Source organism: Rhyacophila brunnea, unplaced genomic scaffold (genome assembly GCF_057557595.1).
Source record: "Rhyacophila brunnea isolate RB1 unplaced genomic scaffold, BYU_Rbru_1.0 scaffold_11, whole genome shotgun sequence".
NCBI lineage: Eukaryota > Metazoa > Arthropoda > Insecta > Trichoptera > Rhyacophilidae > Rhyacophila > Rhyacophila brunnea.
In genome coordinates this window covers 2,958,486-2,979,348 of record NW_028232763.1, presented here as the reverse complement: position 1 = coordinate 2,979,348, position 20,863 = coordinate 2,958,486, and the positions used below count along the sequence as shown (strand labels likewise).

The 20,863-nt window shown below is 36.3% G+C and overlaps 1 protein-coding gene across 3 annotated transcripts in view; it reads right to left on the bottom strand.

Annotated features, from left to right (window-relative positions):
* The window catches only part of LOC147078282 (ATP-binding cassette subfamily G member 4), a 120,895-nt gene that overhangs the window by 42,324 nt on the left and 57,708 nt on the right, over window positions 1–20,863 (bottom strand). For all 3 annotated transcript variants that reach the window (XM_085958228.1, XM_085958212.1, XM_085958220.1), the window contains exon 3: window positions 13,965–14,082. In XM_085958228.1, the coding sequence (XP_085814354.1) occupies window positions 13,965–14,082 (118 nt within the window). The remainder of the gene's footprint in view (window positions 1–13,964; window positions 14,083–20,863) is intronic.

Here is a 20,863-nt window from a genome sequence, read left to right as displayed (position 1 = left end):
TGCAAATCTCCAACGGTTTTACAAAATTTACGGCATTGCCGGCTGGGCTCTTTTATTATTATTTATTTTCGTAATCAGCGCCTTATTATTTGCTGGCTTCGATACCGATTCGGGCGTCTCCAGATACACAAAGACATCCCCAAATGGGGACCGTACGGGGGTGTCACAAGCGCACCTCTCCGGAAAGGCCCGAATGGGGATCGGGCCAACTAAGGGCTGATTACGATAGCGTGTGTAACTGGACAGTGCGGCGGCTTGATAAGGGGGGGTTGCATTTCTAGACGTTGAAGGATCGAAGCCCTCCCGGTACGTCGGCGGCTGGAGAGACTCGGATGCAGCACTGTAGCATAGTGGTTCGCGGTTCCCAGGCCTACCGTAAAGCTGCTGAGAGAGGAGGGCGTCGCGCCCAGCCCTCTCAACACCCTCGGACCGTCGGCAACCGGAGAGTTTCGGATGCAGCACTACGCCGCTTTGTGGGCGTAGTGGTTCGCGGCTCCCCATGTCTACCGTACGGGCGGGTGCTGAGAGAGGACGTCGCACCCAGCCTTCCCAACAGCGACCGTCCGAAAATCAGTCGATCCCTCACGAAAATGCATACCGGCGCATTACTCGACCCCCTTTTTTGCTCGCTTGCCCTGCCGCGGCTATCGAATTACACGCACTGCACTGATATTATACTAATATAATATGCGAAAACTTAATTTTATACTTAAAATGGCTTTAGAGTTTATAAAAATAATTTTAAAAATATATCAGGGCCCGAAATGGACCGGAACGCCATTCTGCCTCATACAACCGCTCCGGGTTGTAAAATTTTTCACTTCGAGCACTGAAATAACTTAAAATGCATCGCTTCCAAACACAAAACACTTAAAACTAACTAATCTATGATGCTAATGGCTGAGGATGCTGCTTGGCTGCTTTCCGCTGATGGAGGCTGCTTTGCTCAGCTGAAGAAGGCCGCTTTGTAGCTCTCTTCATCATGGTGCATCTGGGCCAGGGCTGATTGCAAGGCTCACAGACACGCTGCTGTTGACGAAGAGGGCTCAAGCGGCTGATGATGCAGGGCATTTGATGCCGTTTTCCCTCGTTGGAGCCAGGGTCTTCCTCGATACACTCGTCCGTGGGCCAAGTTCGCTGGCGGATGCAGTTGGTCGGGAGTACATCGGGAGCCATGACTTCGCAATCCGGGTGTTTCTGCTCTTTTCTTCACTGGCTTGGCTTTAGCAGCATCCTCTTTCTACTGCTTTTTTATTTTATTTTGTTGAGCGCCACCAGAGGCAAGCCTCTGGATGTTTCTTCCTCGCCGTTTCCTATTCCGGTGTTTGGATCTCAGGGTGTGTGTCCGGGTGAAAGAAATTTCACCTGCTTCTTGATTCCAGACGATCAAAATCAAGAAGCGTAGTCCCACGTTGATTGGGGCCACTTATCACTCCCCTCCATTTTGGTAAGAGAATTTTCTCAACTGTCACTTTTATTTGTTTTCTTTTTTTATCGTCTGGGTTCGGGATTTGGAGGTAGATAATTGACACACCGGAATTGTGATGGAAGCGGCGAGTTTATTTACGTTTATTACACTATATGGTTACATTTTTTTTAATAATATAATTCTACGGAGGGTGAAATGTACGCGTTCGCGATTTTGCTGCTTGTCGCGATCTCCGCGCCATCTTGTGATTTTTTCCAACGAAACCGTCGTCGAAAAGAAAGCGACGTTGCAAATCTCCAACGGTTTTACAAAATTTACGGCATTGCCGGCTGGGCTCTTTTATTATTATTTATTTTCGTAATCAGCGCCTTATTATTTGCTGGCTTCGATACCGATTCGGGCGTCTCCAGATACACAAAGACATCCCCAAATGGGGACCGTACGGGGGTGTCAGCTTGATAGAAACAAAATGAGCAGCACGTAGTAGGCGGTAACATTTAATAATGGCAACTAATATCTCATTTTTTATTCCTTCTTTCATCGTATTACAAAAATGTCCATCCACTAGCTACTTACTGCAATACTAACTATTGCGCAAAATCTAACATATAATTTCAAAATATTGTAGTGTTTTAGAATAGGCCACGTTAAACATTGTGATTTATTACTAAAAAGGTTTCAAGTTGTACTTTTTTCCGTAAGATTTTACGAATTTTCGCGGAGCCCCAGGGTTCCGCAGACACGGTTGGGAATCACTGGTCTACAGGATACACCATTCCATACAAATCTAAACAGAAAAATGGGTAATTTAAAAAAAAGGGAAATAGACGTCTGATAAAAACTATAAGAATCCCCTTAGTATAAATATATAAATGTAAAAAGCCTTTTTATTTCTTACAAACAAAAGTAAATGACAGTTAAATGACTATATCTAATGAATATATATATATATATATATATATAGCTAACCTATGAATATATATATTATGTATATACATCTGTAGTAGCGTATGTAGCGTTTTACAGAATATGTGTATGACACATCTCATAAACATAATATTATAATCACAATAATTAACTATAATAATATGTACTCATCATAAATAAAACATTATTCATCACGAACTGACACGTGATCGTGTGTAGAATTCTGGCGCTGAGTTGCTCTGTGTGAAATCATACTGTGGTTTACGATATCAACTATATTGAATTATACGCAGGACTTTGAGACTGCAAACAAAGTATAAAACAAAATTAAATAAATGAATATTTCAGATTTAATCAAGGTGAGTCGGCTTGATGTCTTGACGGCTAAACGAGATAACTCTTGACTCATTTGGCTGACCCGACTGAAAAGGTTTATTTTAATCACTTATCTGGATTGCATAGAATATTGCATAGACTACCGATTATAATTTTATATTTTAAGGCTATACCTCAGTTGAGGCATGGTCTAAAAAGATCGTGGCTAGGCGATGCGCGGATTGTGCAAATGACGCGTGCCGAACGAAATATAATTTGTCATATAACTCCAACATGCGTACATTTAATGTTCTGTTTATTGTTCTATTAGTAACAATAATAATATATTCATTGACATGTTTTCTTTTTCAAGTAAATGGGTAAAGTTTTTTAGTCATCTTTACACGATTTAAGAATTAATACCCCTGTCGCCATAACGAAACAAATTGACGTGTTCGCTCTTCGATTGCCAGCGAGTCCAAAATTTCGTCGCGCCTATAGTTGAAAATTATTTGCCGTTTTACTGAAGTACCGTCTTAAGTTTTTAAATTTTATATTATTAAATGCTATAAGTAGTTTTTTCTGGTAGATAATTATTTGATAAATAAAAGTAATTGAAATGTTATGAAATCAAGGTAAATTTATTGATTGGGGCTGTAAACCAGGTCTTCGAAGCGTTATTTTGTTTCGTTTCGGTTTTTCTTCCGGTCCTAGTAAAAATATATCGGTGCGGTTTCCATTCCGAAAATAATAACGGATTATCTGGTTTTCGGTCCAGTTCCGGTTCGAAGTTTTGCTGTTAACATACAAAACTTATATAATATAAAGGCAAGGTAACGATGTGAAGAATAAATATTTGTTAAAATTATCTTGACCATTGCTTTGAAAAACTAACTCACGTAAAACCAAAAAATCCTACAATGAAAACAGTTTACATAGTTTCAATTCCCAATTCGTTGCATTTATAATATAATTCCGGTCGGGCCTGACAAGTGAGACATTATGAATTACCTGCCAGGTAAAAACAATGGCGGATCAAGCCAAACAGAGACCAAAGGGCAAACAATACAATTACCAATGATAATTAAAAAGATTACAATAATTATTATTGACGTCGCTGGTGCCACGCGATCGAAATGCATTCACGATATCCATTCTGGTCCGTGAACTGTCACTATCCGATAACTGATATTTAACTAAACTTTAAGGCTATACCTATATACCTCAGTCGAGGCATGGTCTAAAAAGATCGTGGCTAGGCGATTCGCGGATTGTGCAAATGACGCGTGCCAAACGAAATATAATTTGTCATATAAATCCAACATGTGTCCATTTAATGTTCTGTTTATTGTTGTATTAGTAACCATGATAATATATTCATTGACATGTTTTCTTTTTCAAGTAAATGGGTAACGTTTCTAGTCATCTTTACAAGATTTAAGAATTAATACCCCCGTCGCCATCACGAAACAAATTGACGTGTTCGCACCTCGACGTTCACTCTCCGATTGCCAGCGAGTCCAAAATTTCGTCGCACCTATAGTTGAAAATTATTTGCCGTTTCACCGAAGTATCGTCTTAATAATATACCACCGCGTCTATTCTATACACGAGACTGCTTTTCGGCTTCTACGGCAGCTATCTAGGGTAGGTTTGTATCGAAATATTAACACTTATTGTAACAATTACAATAAATTAGTTGTAATTATTACAATAAGTGCTGTTTTAACAGCACCTCTCTAGGCTGTGTTAACTTTAGAGCGAGATAGACAGTTTTGACTGTTTAGACGGCTAACTTATTGTAGCAATAAAATTATAGTACCTACCTCAATACATAAATATGATAAAGTGATAATATTTATCACTTTATCACTTTAGCGGTCGATAAGTATAGAATAGAATTGACCCACTGGAATACCAAAAAAAAAATGTATCACTGTTATAAATACTTAGAGATCCGTTACATGTCGACGTCACGTTAAATTGAAATAACGTCGAAAGACGTGCATTAAATTAAGTATTATATCAAAATATAATAAAACTTAATGGAGGATTTCGGACACGGAAAATTTTAATCATCGACGAATTTTTGAAAAGGTCCAAAGGTAACAAGCATGGCCCCCACATCCTGAAGCGGGCCCTACCTATCGCTAAAGTTAAAGGCAGTGTGACTATTTCAATTCAATTTATTTATTTATTTAACATATTGCGGACATTACAAATTATAAGTTTAAAACGTTCACAACATGACATTTAGAAACAAAGATAATATATAAATATAACAGTATTACATAAAAAAGAGATAGATCAGTAGATAAATTAGATAGGTACAAGGAAGTACACCGGATGAGTTAAGCAGACCCTATTTTAAGAATTTCCAAATAGTGTTCGAGGAAAAAATGAGAGTATTTTAATAATTTTTAATGCACCCACTTGAATTATGGAGTTATCGAATATTGACAAACAATAATCAAAAATTGCATTGCACAACCACATAATTTAAAATTTTAATTATGGTATAAGTGAAATAGCGCCGCAGGCGTCATTTTTTTACAATTAATGGAATTTTGAGATGTGTGTTTTCTCACTTAGCTGGTCAATTCGCTAGGTCGGGCCCCCCTTAAGGCACGGCCCCCAGGCTAGAGCCCTGTCAGCCCCCCCCCCTTGTGGGGGCCATGGTAACAAGTGTATGTTTTTAATAAAATTTCCTTCAATATTCATTGCAGTATTACTGTATATACAATTTTAGTTTACAGTAGAAGTGACTCATGGAAAAAGTCGGGGGAGAAAGTGTCCTAAATATCTGATACAGAAACTGCTTAAAGCAAATAATTGAATTATCTTAAAGCACAAATAAAATTGAAAACATTCTTCGGTGCATTCTTACTGATAAATAAAATATGATAAAATTGATAAGATTTCCACTTTTTCAAGGTTCTGCGAAATAATTTAAAATTTATCAATCAACATAAATCATATCTCATAACAATATGATAATGCTTACTTAATGTGAGTTATATTGTTATATCCGGAATCCAGTGTTTCCATATCTAAACTTGATCCATAATCCAATCATCATTGATTATTTATTAATAATAAAAAAAAATATTCTTACACTTTTACACACCAACCGAGCTAATACCAGTAGTAATTATTATTGACTGCGTTTGTTCTCTGTCCATAATAATTAAGTGACCAACGCGCTACCGGCTAAACTCTTTACCAAACGCGACGTGTTTGAATCCCACGTATTTTTAAAAATAATTAACATTTTTTCCCCAATTTGCTGTACAATTCGGCGCGTATCTTGGCAGTCTCTAACGTATATTTGTAATTAGAAGAAATTGTTAGTCATACCCCTCTCCCCTGAATTTATCGGTTACATAGTTTGGATCAAATCATTGCCGACTCGAGAAGAAAGCCGATACATTCACAACGACTGGTCCTACCTTTTCCGCCCCTCCCGTTGTTGTCTATGGATGACCTGTCATTGTTCTATAATCTATAGAGTGCTCATTCATACTGACGCGTCTGTCGTGTTCACACAGGGAATGGTTTGATTTGGATAGGAAAGCAATACACTTTAGCATTTTGTATTGATTGCTACATATTTTTTGGAAATCGATATTACCACCGGTTTTTGTGTGAAGGACTAGTCTGTCTTTGACAGCTGATGAATAACAGGAATGTATAGTATTTATAAATAACACTAGATAATATATTTGATTTGCGAATTTTTTATAATTAAATTTGAAACGGGAAAGGGCGAATTAATACGTCATGCAATCAGGGATCTGATTTTGACAGCTGCACAGTGGACCACTCGTTGCTTGTGCAAAAAGATATGCTCAGGCTTTATTAATCTAAAGATGGCGCTGATCAAATACATAATATAGCAAAATGATATGAAAATTTGATATTAGTAACCGTATGTACCCAATAGAGTACTTAGTGGAGAAGGTTAGCCGATAGCCAAATCACCTGGGTCACGATCCTCAGTGACAAAGTCGTCACAGAAGAAAAACGGAAACGACCATGCCCTGTGGACTCGCAATACCTGAAGCCAAAGGGCTAGAAATAATAATTACATAAGTATTAATTAATTTACACGTTGAACTAATATTGTATTATTCACGTATAGCGCCATGTCTCTGAAATCGTGAGCGCGTGTTCAATTCTGCGATCCTCGCATCTGGCAAAAAATACTTACAACAGAGTTCTACGGGATTCGAATAATCAGTCTTGATAGGTGTTTTGGGCTACAAAGTATAAACCAATCTTCAGAACGACTACAAGACAGTCGATTAACTAAAACAAACCTTTAATATCAGCTTGTTAGTAACTAGTTTAATCTGTAAATGCGAAGCCATTATATAAGTACATAGAATATAACAAATTGAACCATACAATTTAACCAAAATAAAAAACGATATCCACTGATTTAAAGATACATACATTCTAGACTAGGGAATCCAATCACGAACCAAAATTTTGATCCCGGGATTTCGGGATTACAATTTGACAATCCCAGGATTGGCATTTTTTCCATAGTTAATATTTTTTTTTTATATATACAAATAACATTGATAAAATCGGTCAAAAATAAATCTAGTATAATTTATACTATTTAAGACATTTATTGTTAATATTGTATACGTTCAATCTTAGAAATACACAAGCTCAATGGAGCAAATATAATGTGATAAAAAAAATCAATCCCGAAAGTTTCGGGATTATGTTTACCAATCCTGGGATTCATAGGTATCGAAAATAGCTCAAGATCCCGGGATTGGAATCCCTATTCTAGACAACGTGCAAGAGTGTACTTGAACCAATAGTGTATATTTTAACCTATCGCGATAATAACTGTTTACACGTAAGAGTGCTGACCGTCTCGTCAATCTCATTCTTCAAGAGTAAGCGACACGCGATGTTGTCATATTATGATACTATTTGGCAGGTCGTTAAAATCGGTTAACCTCAAAATGAGTTTGCGCGATGTAGTTCGTTTTTTTACCGGAAGGTTCGCCACTATCGTTCTATTGCGCAGACGCAGATATCGCAGTCAATTGTCGCGTGACAAATAAGAAGCTTCAGAATTTTGTTAATCGTTAACCTACGTGTTTACACGTGCATTTTTTGTTATGGCGGCGATAATACGTACTATCAGCAGTAAATCCATGCACGTGTAAACGGGTATAATAGAGATAACGTGTTACATGTAATTGTCCAGTCTAATCTTCTTTTTTGATATAGGTAAGACTATTTAATCAAGTGAATAATTTCAATATTTAGATTCTAGACTTTATCCCTTTATCCTTTTCTAAGTAATGCGATATTATACCTAATGCGTAAAACCCACTTAACGCAGCGAGTGGGGCACTCGCGCAAAATTTCACAAGTGGCGCGTAAATCATCGAAAATACAACGTAATCAAATACGCCAGCGCACACTGAATTTGACGACGCAGTGTGCCCGCCCGCCCCATGATTCACCGTTGTGTGGCTTCTCAGCGGCACGAATTAACGAAAATACAACGTAGTCTATTCATTGAACACGGCAAGCAAAATCACGCTTCTGGAAGCGTCGTCGATAGACGGGCGAGAAGGCATTATTTAATAACAGTGAACTTATTGTTTAGTTATTGCGTGTCCGATATTTCGCTGGTAGAATGATGTCATCGTGAATATTAATTACAAGACCCGAGAAATTTAATAATATGTTTATTGCTTTGTTGTTATGAGAGACGCTGATAATAATTATAATTTTGTGCTTCTTGTGCCCCTTATTACATAGGTGAAGGGTAATGCGCGGGTGGGAGGGGGCCTACTTCGTAGTGAGCGCACCGAGCGCCGCTTTGGTGGGCTTTATGCCTAAGCGTGGAGGTACACTGACCAAATTTATACTACACGTCAATTTATTGAATACGTATACCTATTAGTAGGTGTCTACCTACCTATAAAAATTAACATTTTATTTTTGCTAGAGCGAACTTAACACGCTCTCAATTTGAAGTCATTAAGATTAATATCAGTAATCACTAATCACTAATCAGTAATCAGTGTAATCCTAATCACTAATATCACTATTCATGAAGAATGATAATGTTATAATAATTGCATCAAAAAATAGCTTCGTCTAAATAATATGACAACCAGACCAGAGAGGTAAGGCGAGCAAATACAGTGTGTAAGTGCCACTAGAAACATTTAGTAACGATATTACGAAACAATTTAAGTGGGTATATATGGTCAATATGATAGTGTGTCTATAAATATAGATGTTTAAACTTAAGGTTATACCTCAGTTGAGGCACTGCCTAAAAAGATCGTGGCTAGGCGATGCGCGGATTGCGGGACGCGGGTGCAAATGACGCATGCCAAACGAAATATAATTTGTCATATAAATCCAACATGTGTCCATTGAATTGTTTATTGTTCTATCAGTAACAATAATAATATATTCATTGACATGTTTTCTTTTTCAAGTAAATGGGTAACGTTTTTAGTCATCTTTACACGATTTAAGAATTAATACCCCCGTCGCCATCACGAAACATATTGACGTGTTCCCAGCTCGACGTTCTCTCTCCGAATGCTAGCGAGTCCAAAATTTCGTCGCGCCTATAGTTGAAAATTATTTGCCGTTTCACTGATGTATCGTCTTAAGTAGGTAGGTACTGGAAATTTACATTATCCAATCAATATGATAGTGTGTCTATAAACATATATGTTTTAACTTAACCCTTGAATGCATGATGGTAACCCTTTTATGTAGGTACATATTATTACGTGTCTAATCGACCACATATTATATTGTTTAATAGTAACATAAATTAACAGTGGCACTTGTGAATAAAAACTATAACTATTTTGTCAGTGTACTTTGTTCAATGCAGATAACAGCGTTTTTTTTTTAAATAAAATTTCATTCAAACAAAAAATATAAAGAACACACAAAAGAAAAGATACATGTACAATACAACAAATAAAATGACCGTTCGTTTTCATATAGATAGTCATATTTGATATTACACATGCTGTGTGATTGTTTTGCATCAGTTATTTTGAAGGTGCAGAATAAAATGTTGAACAATTCATAGAATAGAAAACAACTTTTTTTTAAAAACATAAATGGTTTAAATTTGAAATCTCTTTTCGGGAATTCGGGAATGAAATCTCTTTTTTGAAATCGGGCTTTGGAATGGTGACATTGCCATCAAATACCACAAATATAAATTATTTTAGATATTATTCTTTACATAATTAAAAAAATGTCCAAAGTTTTCAGTAAATTAAACTACATAGCAAGTTCTTTAATACGAGGGTGGGTCAATAATTCCTTAGAAAAAAGCATTAAAACAGTTTTTATTTTTGTATTTTTTTTTATTTCTCAACATAATCTCCTTGGAGCTCAATACACTTGGTTAGACGTTTCTCATTTTTTTTAAACCGTCAGAAAAATAAATTTTCGGAAGGTCCTCAAAATAAGCATTTGTCCGATCGACGACTTCTTCATTTGAAAAAAAACGTTGTCCACTTAGCCATTTTTTTAAGTTTGGGAAAAGGAAAAAGTCACTGGGGGCTAAATCTGGCGAATACGGTGGGTGGTCGACCAATTCGAACTTCAATTCTTCAATTTTAGCCATTGATCGTAAACATGTGTGAACACGGGCATTGTCCTGATGAAAGAGGATTTTTTTCCTGTTTAAATGAGGCCGTTTTTCTTCAATTTTGTTTTTTAGCTGGTCCAATAAAGATGCATAATAATCCCCTGTTATTGTTTTTCCTTTTTCCAAATAGTCAACGAAAATAATTCCACGTGCATCCCTAAATACAGTAGCCATAACCTTACCAGCTGATTTTACGGTTTTCGCCTTCTTTGGACATGGTTCGCCTTTCGCAATCCACTGCTTTGACTGTTCTTTCGTCTCGGGAGTATAGTGGTGTATCCATGTTTCATCTACAGTCACAAAGCGACGAAAAAATTCATCCGGATTGCGTTGCATGAGCGACAACAGGGCTTTAGAGGCCACCACCCTATTGCGTTTATTGTCGACTGTGAGCAAACGCGGCACCCATCTTGCAGAAACTTTTTTCATGCCCAATTTGTCATGTAAAATAGAAATGACGCTACCTTTTGAGATCCCTGTAACCTCAATTATCTCACTCAACTTTAATCTTCGGTCACTTAACACCATATCGTGGATTTTATTGATCATTTCTGGTGTAGTCACCTCTACAGGACGTCCTGAGCGTGGTTCATCCTTTGCTGATGTACGACCACGTTTAAATTCATTTAACCAGTTATAAATAGTTGCAAGTGAAGGAGCAGATATGCCGTGAACTAAATCCAACTCATTTTTTATTTCCTTTGCTGTTAACCCTTTTATATTAAAATGTTTAATAACAGCTCTAAACTCAATTTTCTCCATTTTTGTAAACAAGCAATTTTTTTTTTAAATATACGAAAATAAATAACAACAACCCGACCAATCTGATTGAAACTTCGTAGCATACTGAATCGGTAGTGCCGCTGCATGAAAACAAACCGCTTACAGTACTAGTCGCGCCACCTGTCGGCTTTTCTAAGGACTTATTGACCCACCCTCGTACCATCACAAGATGAACCTATAGGTATATATCATTATACCCCGTTTACATGTGCATGGATTTACTGCTGACAGTGCGTATTATTGCGGCCATAACAAGAAAATTTACGTGTAAACATATATTATCATGCAAGTTGCTAGATTGCATGCATGCATCAAAAAAGTTCGGAAGCTTCTAAATTTTCACGTGACAGTTGGTTTGTTTGATGTCTGCGCATGCATGCACAGTATAACGTTAGTAGCGAACCTGCCGGTAAAAAAACGAGCTACACCGCGCTGAGACTCATTTTGAGGTTAACCGATTTTCATTACCTGTCAAATAGCACTATAAAATAAAAACATCGCGTCTTGCTTACTTTTTAATGAGATTGGCGAAACAGTCAGCACTTTTATGTGTAAACAGTTATTGACAAGATAGCTTAAAATACGCACTATTGCTGCCAGTAAATCCATGCACGTGTACAGGCGCTAATAGATTGGATTGATTGTATGGGCCACGTATCAATTTTATTGAAGTACAGATTTATGAAGAAGGTTCAGAAGATATAACTGTTAAGACTTCTTCACTTGATGCCATGGCACCCACAAGGGGGGGAATGGCAGGACTCTTGCCTGGGGCCTTAATAAGATTGGCGAAACAGTCAGCACTTTTACTGGTTAACAATTATCGCGATAGTTCAAAATATGCACTATTGCTGCAAGTAAATCCATGCACGTGTACACGCGCTATTATAGTTGCGTTTCACTTCGTCATGAAAACACATCTTTTCAATAGGTGACGGAAAAACTAAATTCTGACATTCTTTTCGGTCACAATTTCTTAGTAAGTACATATTTCTGTTAAGAGCGCATTCGTTTCAAATAATAGATTTTCATATTTTTACTAATATACTAGTTAAGTATGTACCTACTACAAAATGTGCGTTTAGCACTTAACACATGTTACCTTTCGGGTCCAGATTAAATGATTATCCGTAGTTAATATCAACGGATACGTCATAATGTTTTTTTAAATGCTTGTTTCAGACTATTTATAAATTACTTTGGTAAGAATTTAATATAATTGAAAATGTCCTTACAATAAATTCCATGTAACATAATAAATAATTACATATGAAGACACACGTAGGTACAGAAAATAATTCAATTTTAATAATATTCGCAGTGAGTCAGTCGACATCATAATATTGTTATTAAAAAATGGTAACATTGTACTTTGACCTGATAATAAAATAACGTTATTAATTCAGATAAGCTATCAAACTGATTTTAATTACAAAATAATAGTCCTTGTTAAACAATGTTAATTAAAATATGAATAACTAAATCAGAAGACATTAATTATTACTCCGACTTAATATTCAATGTATTACTATGTAGACAATATTTCAAACTCTTTTTTATATATCATACTACTTACCACTATAATCTATATCAGTCTTTCTCAAAGTGGGCGATAACGCCCCCTTGTTGGCGCTGGAGGCTTTCAGCGAGGCAGTAGAAGGCTCAGAGAAAATTAGGGGGCGTTAAGGAAATCTAGAGGGGCGACGGCAGACAAATTCTATCTATAAAAATCCGACGTAATCTAGACACGACACCATTTAAAATGCGATTTACTAATCGAATGCTTGGAGTACCGTATCTTACGCATGTAATAATGTGGATGCAGCTTTATAATTCATGTACGTAGTCCATGGTTTTTCATACAACAAATTTCTGTCGATCGCGGCGATCCCATCCCTATCCGAAGATTAATCCTTCACATTAGATAAGTTTTAAATTCAAAGCCTTCTTTTAATGTTAATAAAAATACTTCTAAATATGATTAAGTATGAGTTTTATTTACTCGCATTGAAACATTGTTTGATCTCGGAAATAGGATATGGGTCACAACCTATCTATCCTATCCATATAATAAGATACGCAACAGATGGTAATGTAAAAACTAAAAAGGTAGATAAGTTAAAAAAAATATTGGGGCATTCGATTTTTTGTAAAATCCCAAAGTGGGAGGTAGTCGAAATAAGTTTGAGAACCTATGATCTATATGGAAGGATCGGGGAATTTATATTGCCACAAAAATGATGCTTGTGCAAATATTCGTGTTCTCGATATTTCTATACGGAGTCGAGTCGTGGACACTGAAGGCAAGGGAACGGAAGGCAATTGATGCTTTTGAGATGTAGTGTTGGCGCCGAATGCTTCGTATTTCTTGGACGAAGCACGAGACGAACCAGTCAATCATCCAGTACTGAAGATAGAGGAACGGCTCTCAACAATATGTCTGAGACGAATTCTGCAGTTTTTTGGAAATAGTGCAGGCGCGGACCGGACAACCTGGAGAGACTGGTGGTTTTACGTGGCCTTCAGGGAAGGCGAAGCAGAGGAAGAGCGTCTCCGCGCTGGAGCGAACAAGTGAAAGTGCTGACTGGGGGGCACCATCCATTCTGCCCAGAGAGAAGCGGAATATCGAGATGGACGGAAAGTCTTGGTCGCTCAAATGATGGCTAAATTCAAATGAGGGCACGATCCTCAGCCATGAGTGTACGACCAAGAAGAAGAAGATAGAAGATAGAAGATATATTTCATTGATTCAATAATGCATGCACAATATTTGAAAAAATCGAACCTAGAATATGTACATATTATAATGTGGCAATGCACAGTGATAAAATAGCTTACTTGTATCCCGTGAGGATGTTGAGCAGTGTCGATTTTCCTGCACCAGAAGGTCCCATGATGGCTGTCAGTTCTCCGGAGCGCAATCGCCCGGAGACTGACATCAGGATTTGTTTTTCAGCTGAAACAAAAAAAAAATACTACTTAGAAAAATAATCAATAAAAAAACCTGATCAAATTGGTTGATAGACAATATTTCGGCATTCGAAATATTGTCTATCAACCAAAGTATCCTCTTTATACATATTATAAACTGCATTCAATTTCAATGTCAAATTGGGTAGGCACTGTTATCTAGTTACTTATCTAAATAAACCTTCCATTATTAGCATCATTACCGAGGATAGTGACCACTGAGTTAAGTAAAACCAAGCAATAATATTGATCTCTATTCTAGAATAATTATATGCCTTGTAACGGGCAGAATTAAGAATATTATAATTTGTACACAATACTTATATTACATATATATATAACTAAATTTAAGAAGGTTTCTGAACATCCAAAATAATTAAAATGAATTAAGTATATACAACATATAATTCTTAATTTATTAGGAATGAATTTAGTGATTAATATTATTATGGTACGTATTATTTTTTTACAGCTAGTAAGTACCTACCTACCTACCTAAATAATATTTTTTAATAGCTTTGTCAATACATATTCAAATTTTGTTTTCAATAGTATTACAATGTTGGATATTCGATTTGATATTGCATTTATATTATAATTTTAGCATGATTTCAGTTACCCGCCATATATTATATGCATATTTCAGCAGGAAGCCAATTTTTGTTTGGTGTTTAGACTTTATCATTACATAACGCTGTAAAACTGAAGGCCGATTTCTCATTTTCACGGCCAGCCAGTGACCAAAACCTGCTCCGGTGTTCCCTGCTAATCTCGCTTTCGTTCAGCTACGGAGCAGTTTCACGAAATTGCCGCGATTTAATTCAGCGCTCTGCCAACAGTGTTAACCTTGTTACAAGCCTTACAAAATATACCGGATTGCCAGTATTTCACAAGTAATTTTGTTTTTAATTATAATATTATACTACACACGTTCTTGGTACGATACAGTTCGTATTTGCGAGGTCAGTCATAAAAAAAAACAACAACAAAAATGCAATATTCATTTGATGTTACGTTCTTGACAACGAACAAAACATTCAAAATTATCCATTTTTTTTTTTAATTTTAACAGATAATAAAAAATCAGCTAGAGTCATTGCCCTATACACCCCATCAAGCGCAGGAGGCTTGAGTATTTTGGACACGTGATATGCGCGGTGAAACATCCCATGTCCTACAACTGATTACACAGGGGGTGAAAAGTCTAAGTCAGTCTACGAACGTGGTTTCACAAGAGCAAGATATCTCAAAGAATGATTGTCAAGTTTCGCAGAGGAGACGGCATTTGAAGTAAAGAACAACCCTGTCTTCTGCCAGCCTTGCAGCGAATAGCCACGAGAGGTTTTTTTAGCGTTTACCATCCAACATCCTAGTTTTATTTTCACTGGTATTTATTTTAAGCATTTCTGACCGGAAATAAACAGTGTGCCAAAAAAACTGGATACAATAACATCGCATGTACACCCTAAGCAGGATACAGTTTATTTTGTGATGTTCAGCTTCTGCAGTATCGACATTGGTTAGTCTACAAAGTAATTTCGGAGCATGTCCGATCCTAATAGGATCATATGGGCCTCCACAGGGTAGAGGTTTGTATTAACAGATTTTGTTTTTACGAGAAATGGAAGTAAGCCACTTGCTCAACCTGTTAGGTCCATACTCTTGACTCATACACAAATTGAAAAACAATCAATGTGTACTTGCCAGACCCAGGATTCAAACCCGGGACCCACGACGCTATAGGACGACGCTTAAGCCGCGCGGCCATCGTGAGTGTGAGTGAAAGTAATGGATACTTACCACAAAATCTCATATATATCGATATAAAAAGCCTTATTGCTATATTATAAATAACTACAGTTCTTTTTTAAACATAGTCATAATTATGTATTGATCTGTTTACAGAATATAAATAGAACCTGGCAAGATTATGATGACCCGTAAGGCGAAGCCCGTTTCAGACGGGACACCGGTGTCGCGCTCGATATAATATAGGAGGCCATTGTATTCGAATAAACGAGCCTTTGTATTATCCCAGAGCTAATTAGTCAACGTCTAATTTCACGAAATAAATTACCACATAAAACTGGCTGCGGTTATAAAAACAAGTGTATCGGCGGCTCGAGAATGTAGCGGCCGACGGAAAAGTGTACCGGACACGCGTTGACTCATTAGCTCTGGGGCGTTCATAAACATAATACAAAAGCTCCTTTATTTGAATACAAAGGCCTCCTTATTATATACGAGCGCGACACCGGTGTCCCGTCTGAAACGGGCCTAAATCTTCAGACGCTGTATCCATTAGAAAGTAAATATTTATAATAAATGCTTATTGATTTAAGTTTACATCTTTCCATTAGAATCGATCTTATTGGAATAGACAATACACATTTACCTTTTGAATAGTACAAAACTTAAATCAAATGCAATTTAAATTCAACAGTCGATAGATAGTATTAGGTTGTAACAAAGTAAACTAAAGTAAGTGTGAGGCATTTCATGAAAATAGTATCCACTCGCTCGACGTTGCTGCATTGTATGCAAGCCATTTAATTGATAGACTCGAAAACGTGTTTCGCTTATCTCCGCAATAAAACATCTTTACTACCGTTAATTCTCGAAATTAATTTGCACAAAGCCGAGCCGGTAAATAAACTCAAAATAGAACAATCGATACAGTGAATAAACATTCTAGCATTTGTATCCACAAAACTCATTCTTTTCGAGAGATTCAGCGTATTGGTGGTAAATTATCACAACTTTAAAATACATACCCAACCATGAAGCACGTAATAGCAGTGGCGAGGGGAGAAGGTAAACTGTTAAGATTCAGCATACACAGTGCACACTAAACTTTGTCAGTCATACTTATTTGTTTTCATTGAACTAAGAATACAATTTGCAGATGGTGTTGGTAAGTTTTTAAAATTCAATTAAACCCTGCTTAAACCACATGAGTTTAAGTATGCTATGGGTAGGGAATCCAATCCCGAGCCAAAATTCTGATCCCGGGATTTCGGGATTACAATTTGATAATCCGGGGATCCCGGGACTGGTCCCGGGATTGACATTTTTTTCCATTGTTAATATAAAAATTTTATATTCACAAATAACATTGATAAAATCGGTCAAAAATAAATCTAGTATAATTTATACTATTTAAGACATTTATTTTTAATATTGTATACGTTCAATCTTGGAAATACATAAGTTTAATGGAGTAAATAATATTGTAATATAAATAATAATGTGAATTTAATATGAGATTGCTGTTTCTGATAGTAAAGACTAATCGAATGGATTAGCGAGGTTTAGAATAGTAAAGCAAATAATCATGGCGTACTTATGGCCTTTCCGCTTCATAAATCTAATTAGTCAGCCAAATATGAAACTGCCGTAAAACGTATGAGATCATGGTGGAATTACTTTGTTAAAAGTGCGAAGCATTGTTTTTTTCAATCTTTCTCATTTTTAATAAAGTATGTGAAAAAATAAAATAAATCGGCAACTTACACATGGGTATAAATCAAACTTCACTCAACTCAGCTTATTTCTAATGTAGTTATTCTGTTATATTTTTGCTTTTATTTTATGTTCTATAAAAATTGATAAAAAAAATTAATCCCGGGATTATGTTTATCAATCCCGGGATTCATAGGTATCGAAAATAGCCGGGATTGGAATCCCTAGCTATGGGCGATCCGACAATAATAGCGACCACCTTTTCAGTCATACTCATTTTACCTACTATCGACCGAGAGTACTTGATAGAATTTGGATTTAAATTATAATGGATTTAAGTTATGTACCTACTACTCCATCTTTTAAGACAATTTAAGTCCCGCTTACTATCTCGCCGAACTAAAAGCTCTCTTTACAAGACACTTGTAAAGCCAGTGCTCACCTACGCATCGGAAACCTGGACATTAACTCTGCGAAATGAAAGAGCCCTGAACATCTTTGAGAGGAAAATTCTCCGCCGTATATATGGACCGATCAGGGATGGCACCAATTGGAGGAGAAGATACAATGCTGAGCTCTACGGGCTGTACGAAGATTGCAGCGCAGTTCAATCAATTAAGATTGGGAGACTGCGATGGCTAGGTCATGTGCACCGTATGAATGACAATGAACCGGCAAAGAGAGTGATGTCCAGCAATCCAATAGGACGTAGAAGAAGAGGGAGGCCAAAGATACGCTGATTAGATGGAGCTGTCAGTGACTGCCGTATTCCGGGGGTACCAAATTGGAAAGTGGCCACACTGGATAGGGACAGGTGGAGGGAGCTGTTGGAGGAGGCCAGGCACACCGGGTTGTCGCGCCCCTGATGATGATGACTACTCCATTTGAAATATTACAGAAATCAAATACATTAGAATTTATTTATTTTCGTTGAATTAAGAATAATATATATAACACGTGGTGGTTAGTTTTTTTTAAATTCAGCCCAGCCTACCCAAACCATAATCGATAAAAAATATTCTTCTATCTATAAAATATCTAAAATTATGTTAGGTTTAATGGCATAACAGTATCTTATCTAAAATCTCCTGAATCCTGGAAATCATCAACGAAGACAAATGCTCAAAGACATTTTTATCCTTTGAATTGAAACCTATACAACACAGTAAAAATTAAGATAAAATGGCTCCCAATAGTTCTAATGTGAGAGTATTTTTTGTACTTGTATACTTAAATTCACGGAGCAATTACCTACTATTGTATTGCCATTATTGCAAAGAGGCATCGATCATCTGAGGCATTCGACCATTCATCACGAATGCCACAAAAACAATTCGGTAAGTGTGTCAAGAGTTGGAATAAGGCCACGCAAGTTGGCTGTAAACCAGCGATTTCCAAACGGGGAGGCGCGGAAGGTTGCAAAGGGAGGCGCGAAAAGTTTAACACAAGTAATGTAGCCACAGGTTTGCAGTTTGCAAATGTATATTTTGTAAAACGGCCGCTAGTTATAAACTACATAAAAAACGGTCCTATAAAAGGTTGTTTTTAAACCTGTCTGAACATATGGAGACTAATTTTATAATACCTCACTTCAATACTATTGTGAAGCGCACTGGCTATCTCGTGAAAACATGAAATAAAAGGGTCAAATCATAATGTTGAAATTTGAGGCAAATTTGTTTAGGAATGATAATTTTGTTGTTAAACTTGTCTATTTGGTTGAAATTTAAAAAAAATGAGTGAGTAAATCAATGCAAAAACCACTAATGCATTCACTGATTTAAAAGACAAAGTGAAGGCATTCAAAAAAATTGGAGCAAACAAAAATCTATTTACTGAGTTCTTGGTTAGTTTGCTAATGCACTCACTTTCCATATTATTTCATTAATAGTAAAAATAGTCTGTTGTTTCAGGACTATTAAATATTTTAAATATGTGGTTGTGCGTTGCAATTTAACGTGATACCTATACGATGATTGATATACTTAAATGATAACTCCCGTGTATAATTAAGGAAACACTACATTAGAGCACCATACTGCCATTAACCTCAGCGATAGGTAGGTGGGCCCGCCAAAGATCCTGGCCTGGAGGCCCGCTGTAGGATGTGGGGCCCATGATAGAATCCATTTGTCAATGAACGATGATGAATTTGGAATGACTACTATTGAAATTGTGCTAATAAACAAGCACATTAATCGCATGAAAAACAAATTAATATAAAAATGAATATAATATAAGTAGTAAAACCTTGTTTATTTTTATAATTATGTTTTTTTTTTCATTTTTGTATTAGTACATTGGTGACTATTTAAAAAGGTGTCTTGTATTATTTAATGAAATAAAGGAGGTGAGGCGCCAAGATTAGATTTTTTTTAAAGGGAGGCGTAGTAACATAAAGTTTGGAAACCACTGTAAACGAAGAAAATGTTAAACCATTATACAAAAAAAAAACATTAATTCGTAACTCGCCGTTTTACTCGCATCGGATTCATCAAAACAATATCTAATAAAATAGGCAGGCAATGGAAGGGATAATTTGCTAGAAGAGAATATAAGTTCATCCAGGATCAGTTTATACTTATTTTGTGACTCCGATAAGCATACAAATGATACGAGATATTAGTATAATAACATAACATAAAAAAGTGTTAATATGTTGAAATAAGTATGTGAAAATATCGCATAATAATATAAAAACGTATGCCGTATACAGATACCGCAATACAAACTGTTTTGATAGTTGCTAAAGGTCAGTCCGAGTCAAATGCAAGTTTACATACTACAACTTCAGGAGATTATAGGTAACTATAATCTCCGATATATGGGTGGTTCACAATAATTATGGATCAAGTCCAATTTTCATAAAATTCGATTTTTTTGGTTCAGTGGCTAGATAAAACAGATATCTATATTGTGTGTTGATATCACAATCGTACCTCTACAATTTTCCGCATGAATGGCAATACTAGTAATGATAAAACATCAAATTGAATATGAATCATGTCCATTTTGACAGTTTCTTCAGCAGTATAAAGAGGTATTTGCTCACATTAATTTGCTAATGTTAATAAAGCCTGAATATACCTACTTTACGTTTCAACTATTTATTTAAATTGATCCATGTCCTATCAGAATATCGTAAGTAAGTAAGTGTTGTCACCAGACAAAAAAAGAAAAGACTCCGGCGCGACAGTTTCAAATTCTAGATCAACAATTTAACATTAATATCGAAACGCCTCCCAACTAAAAGGTTGCACAGCCCTGCAGTACAAACGGAACGCTTCAAGCATTGTTGTTGCGAA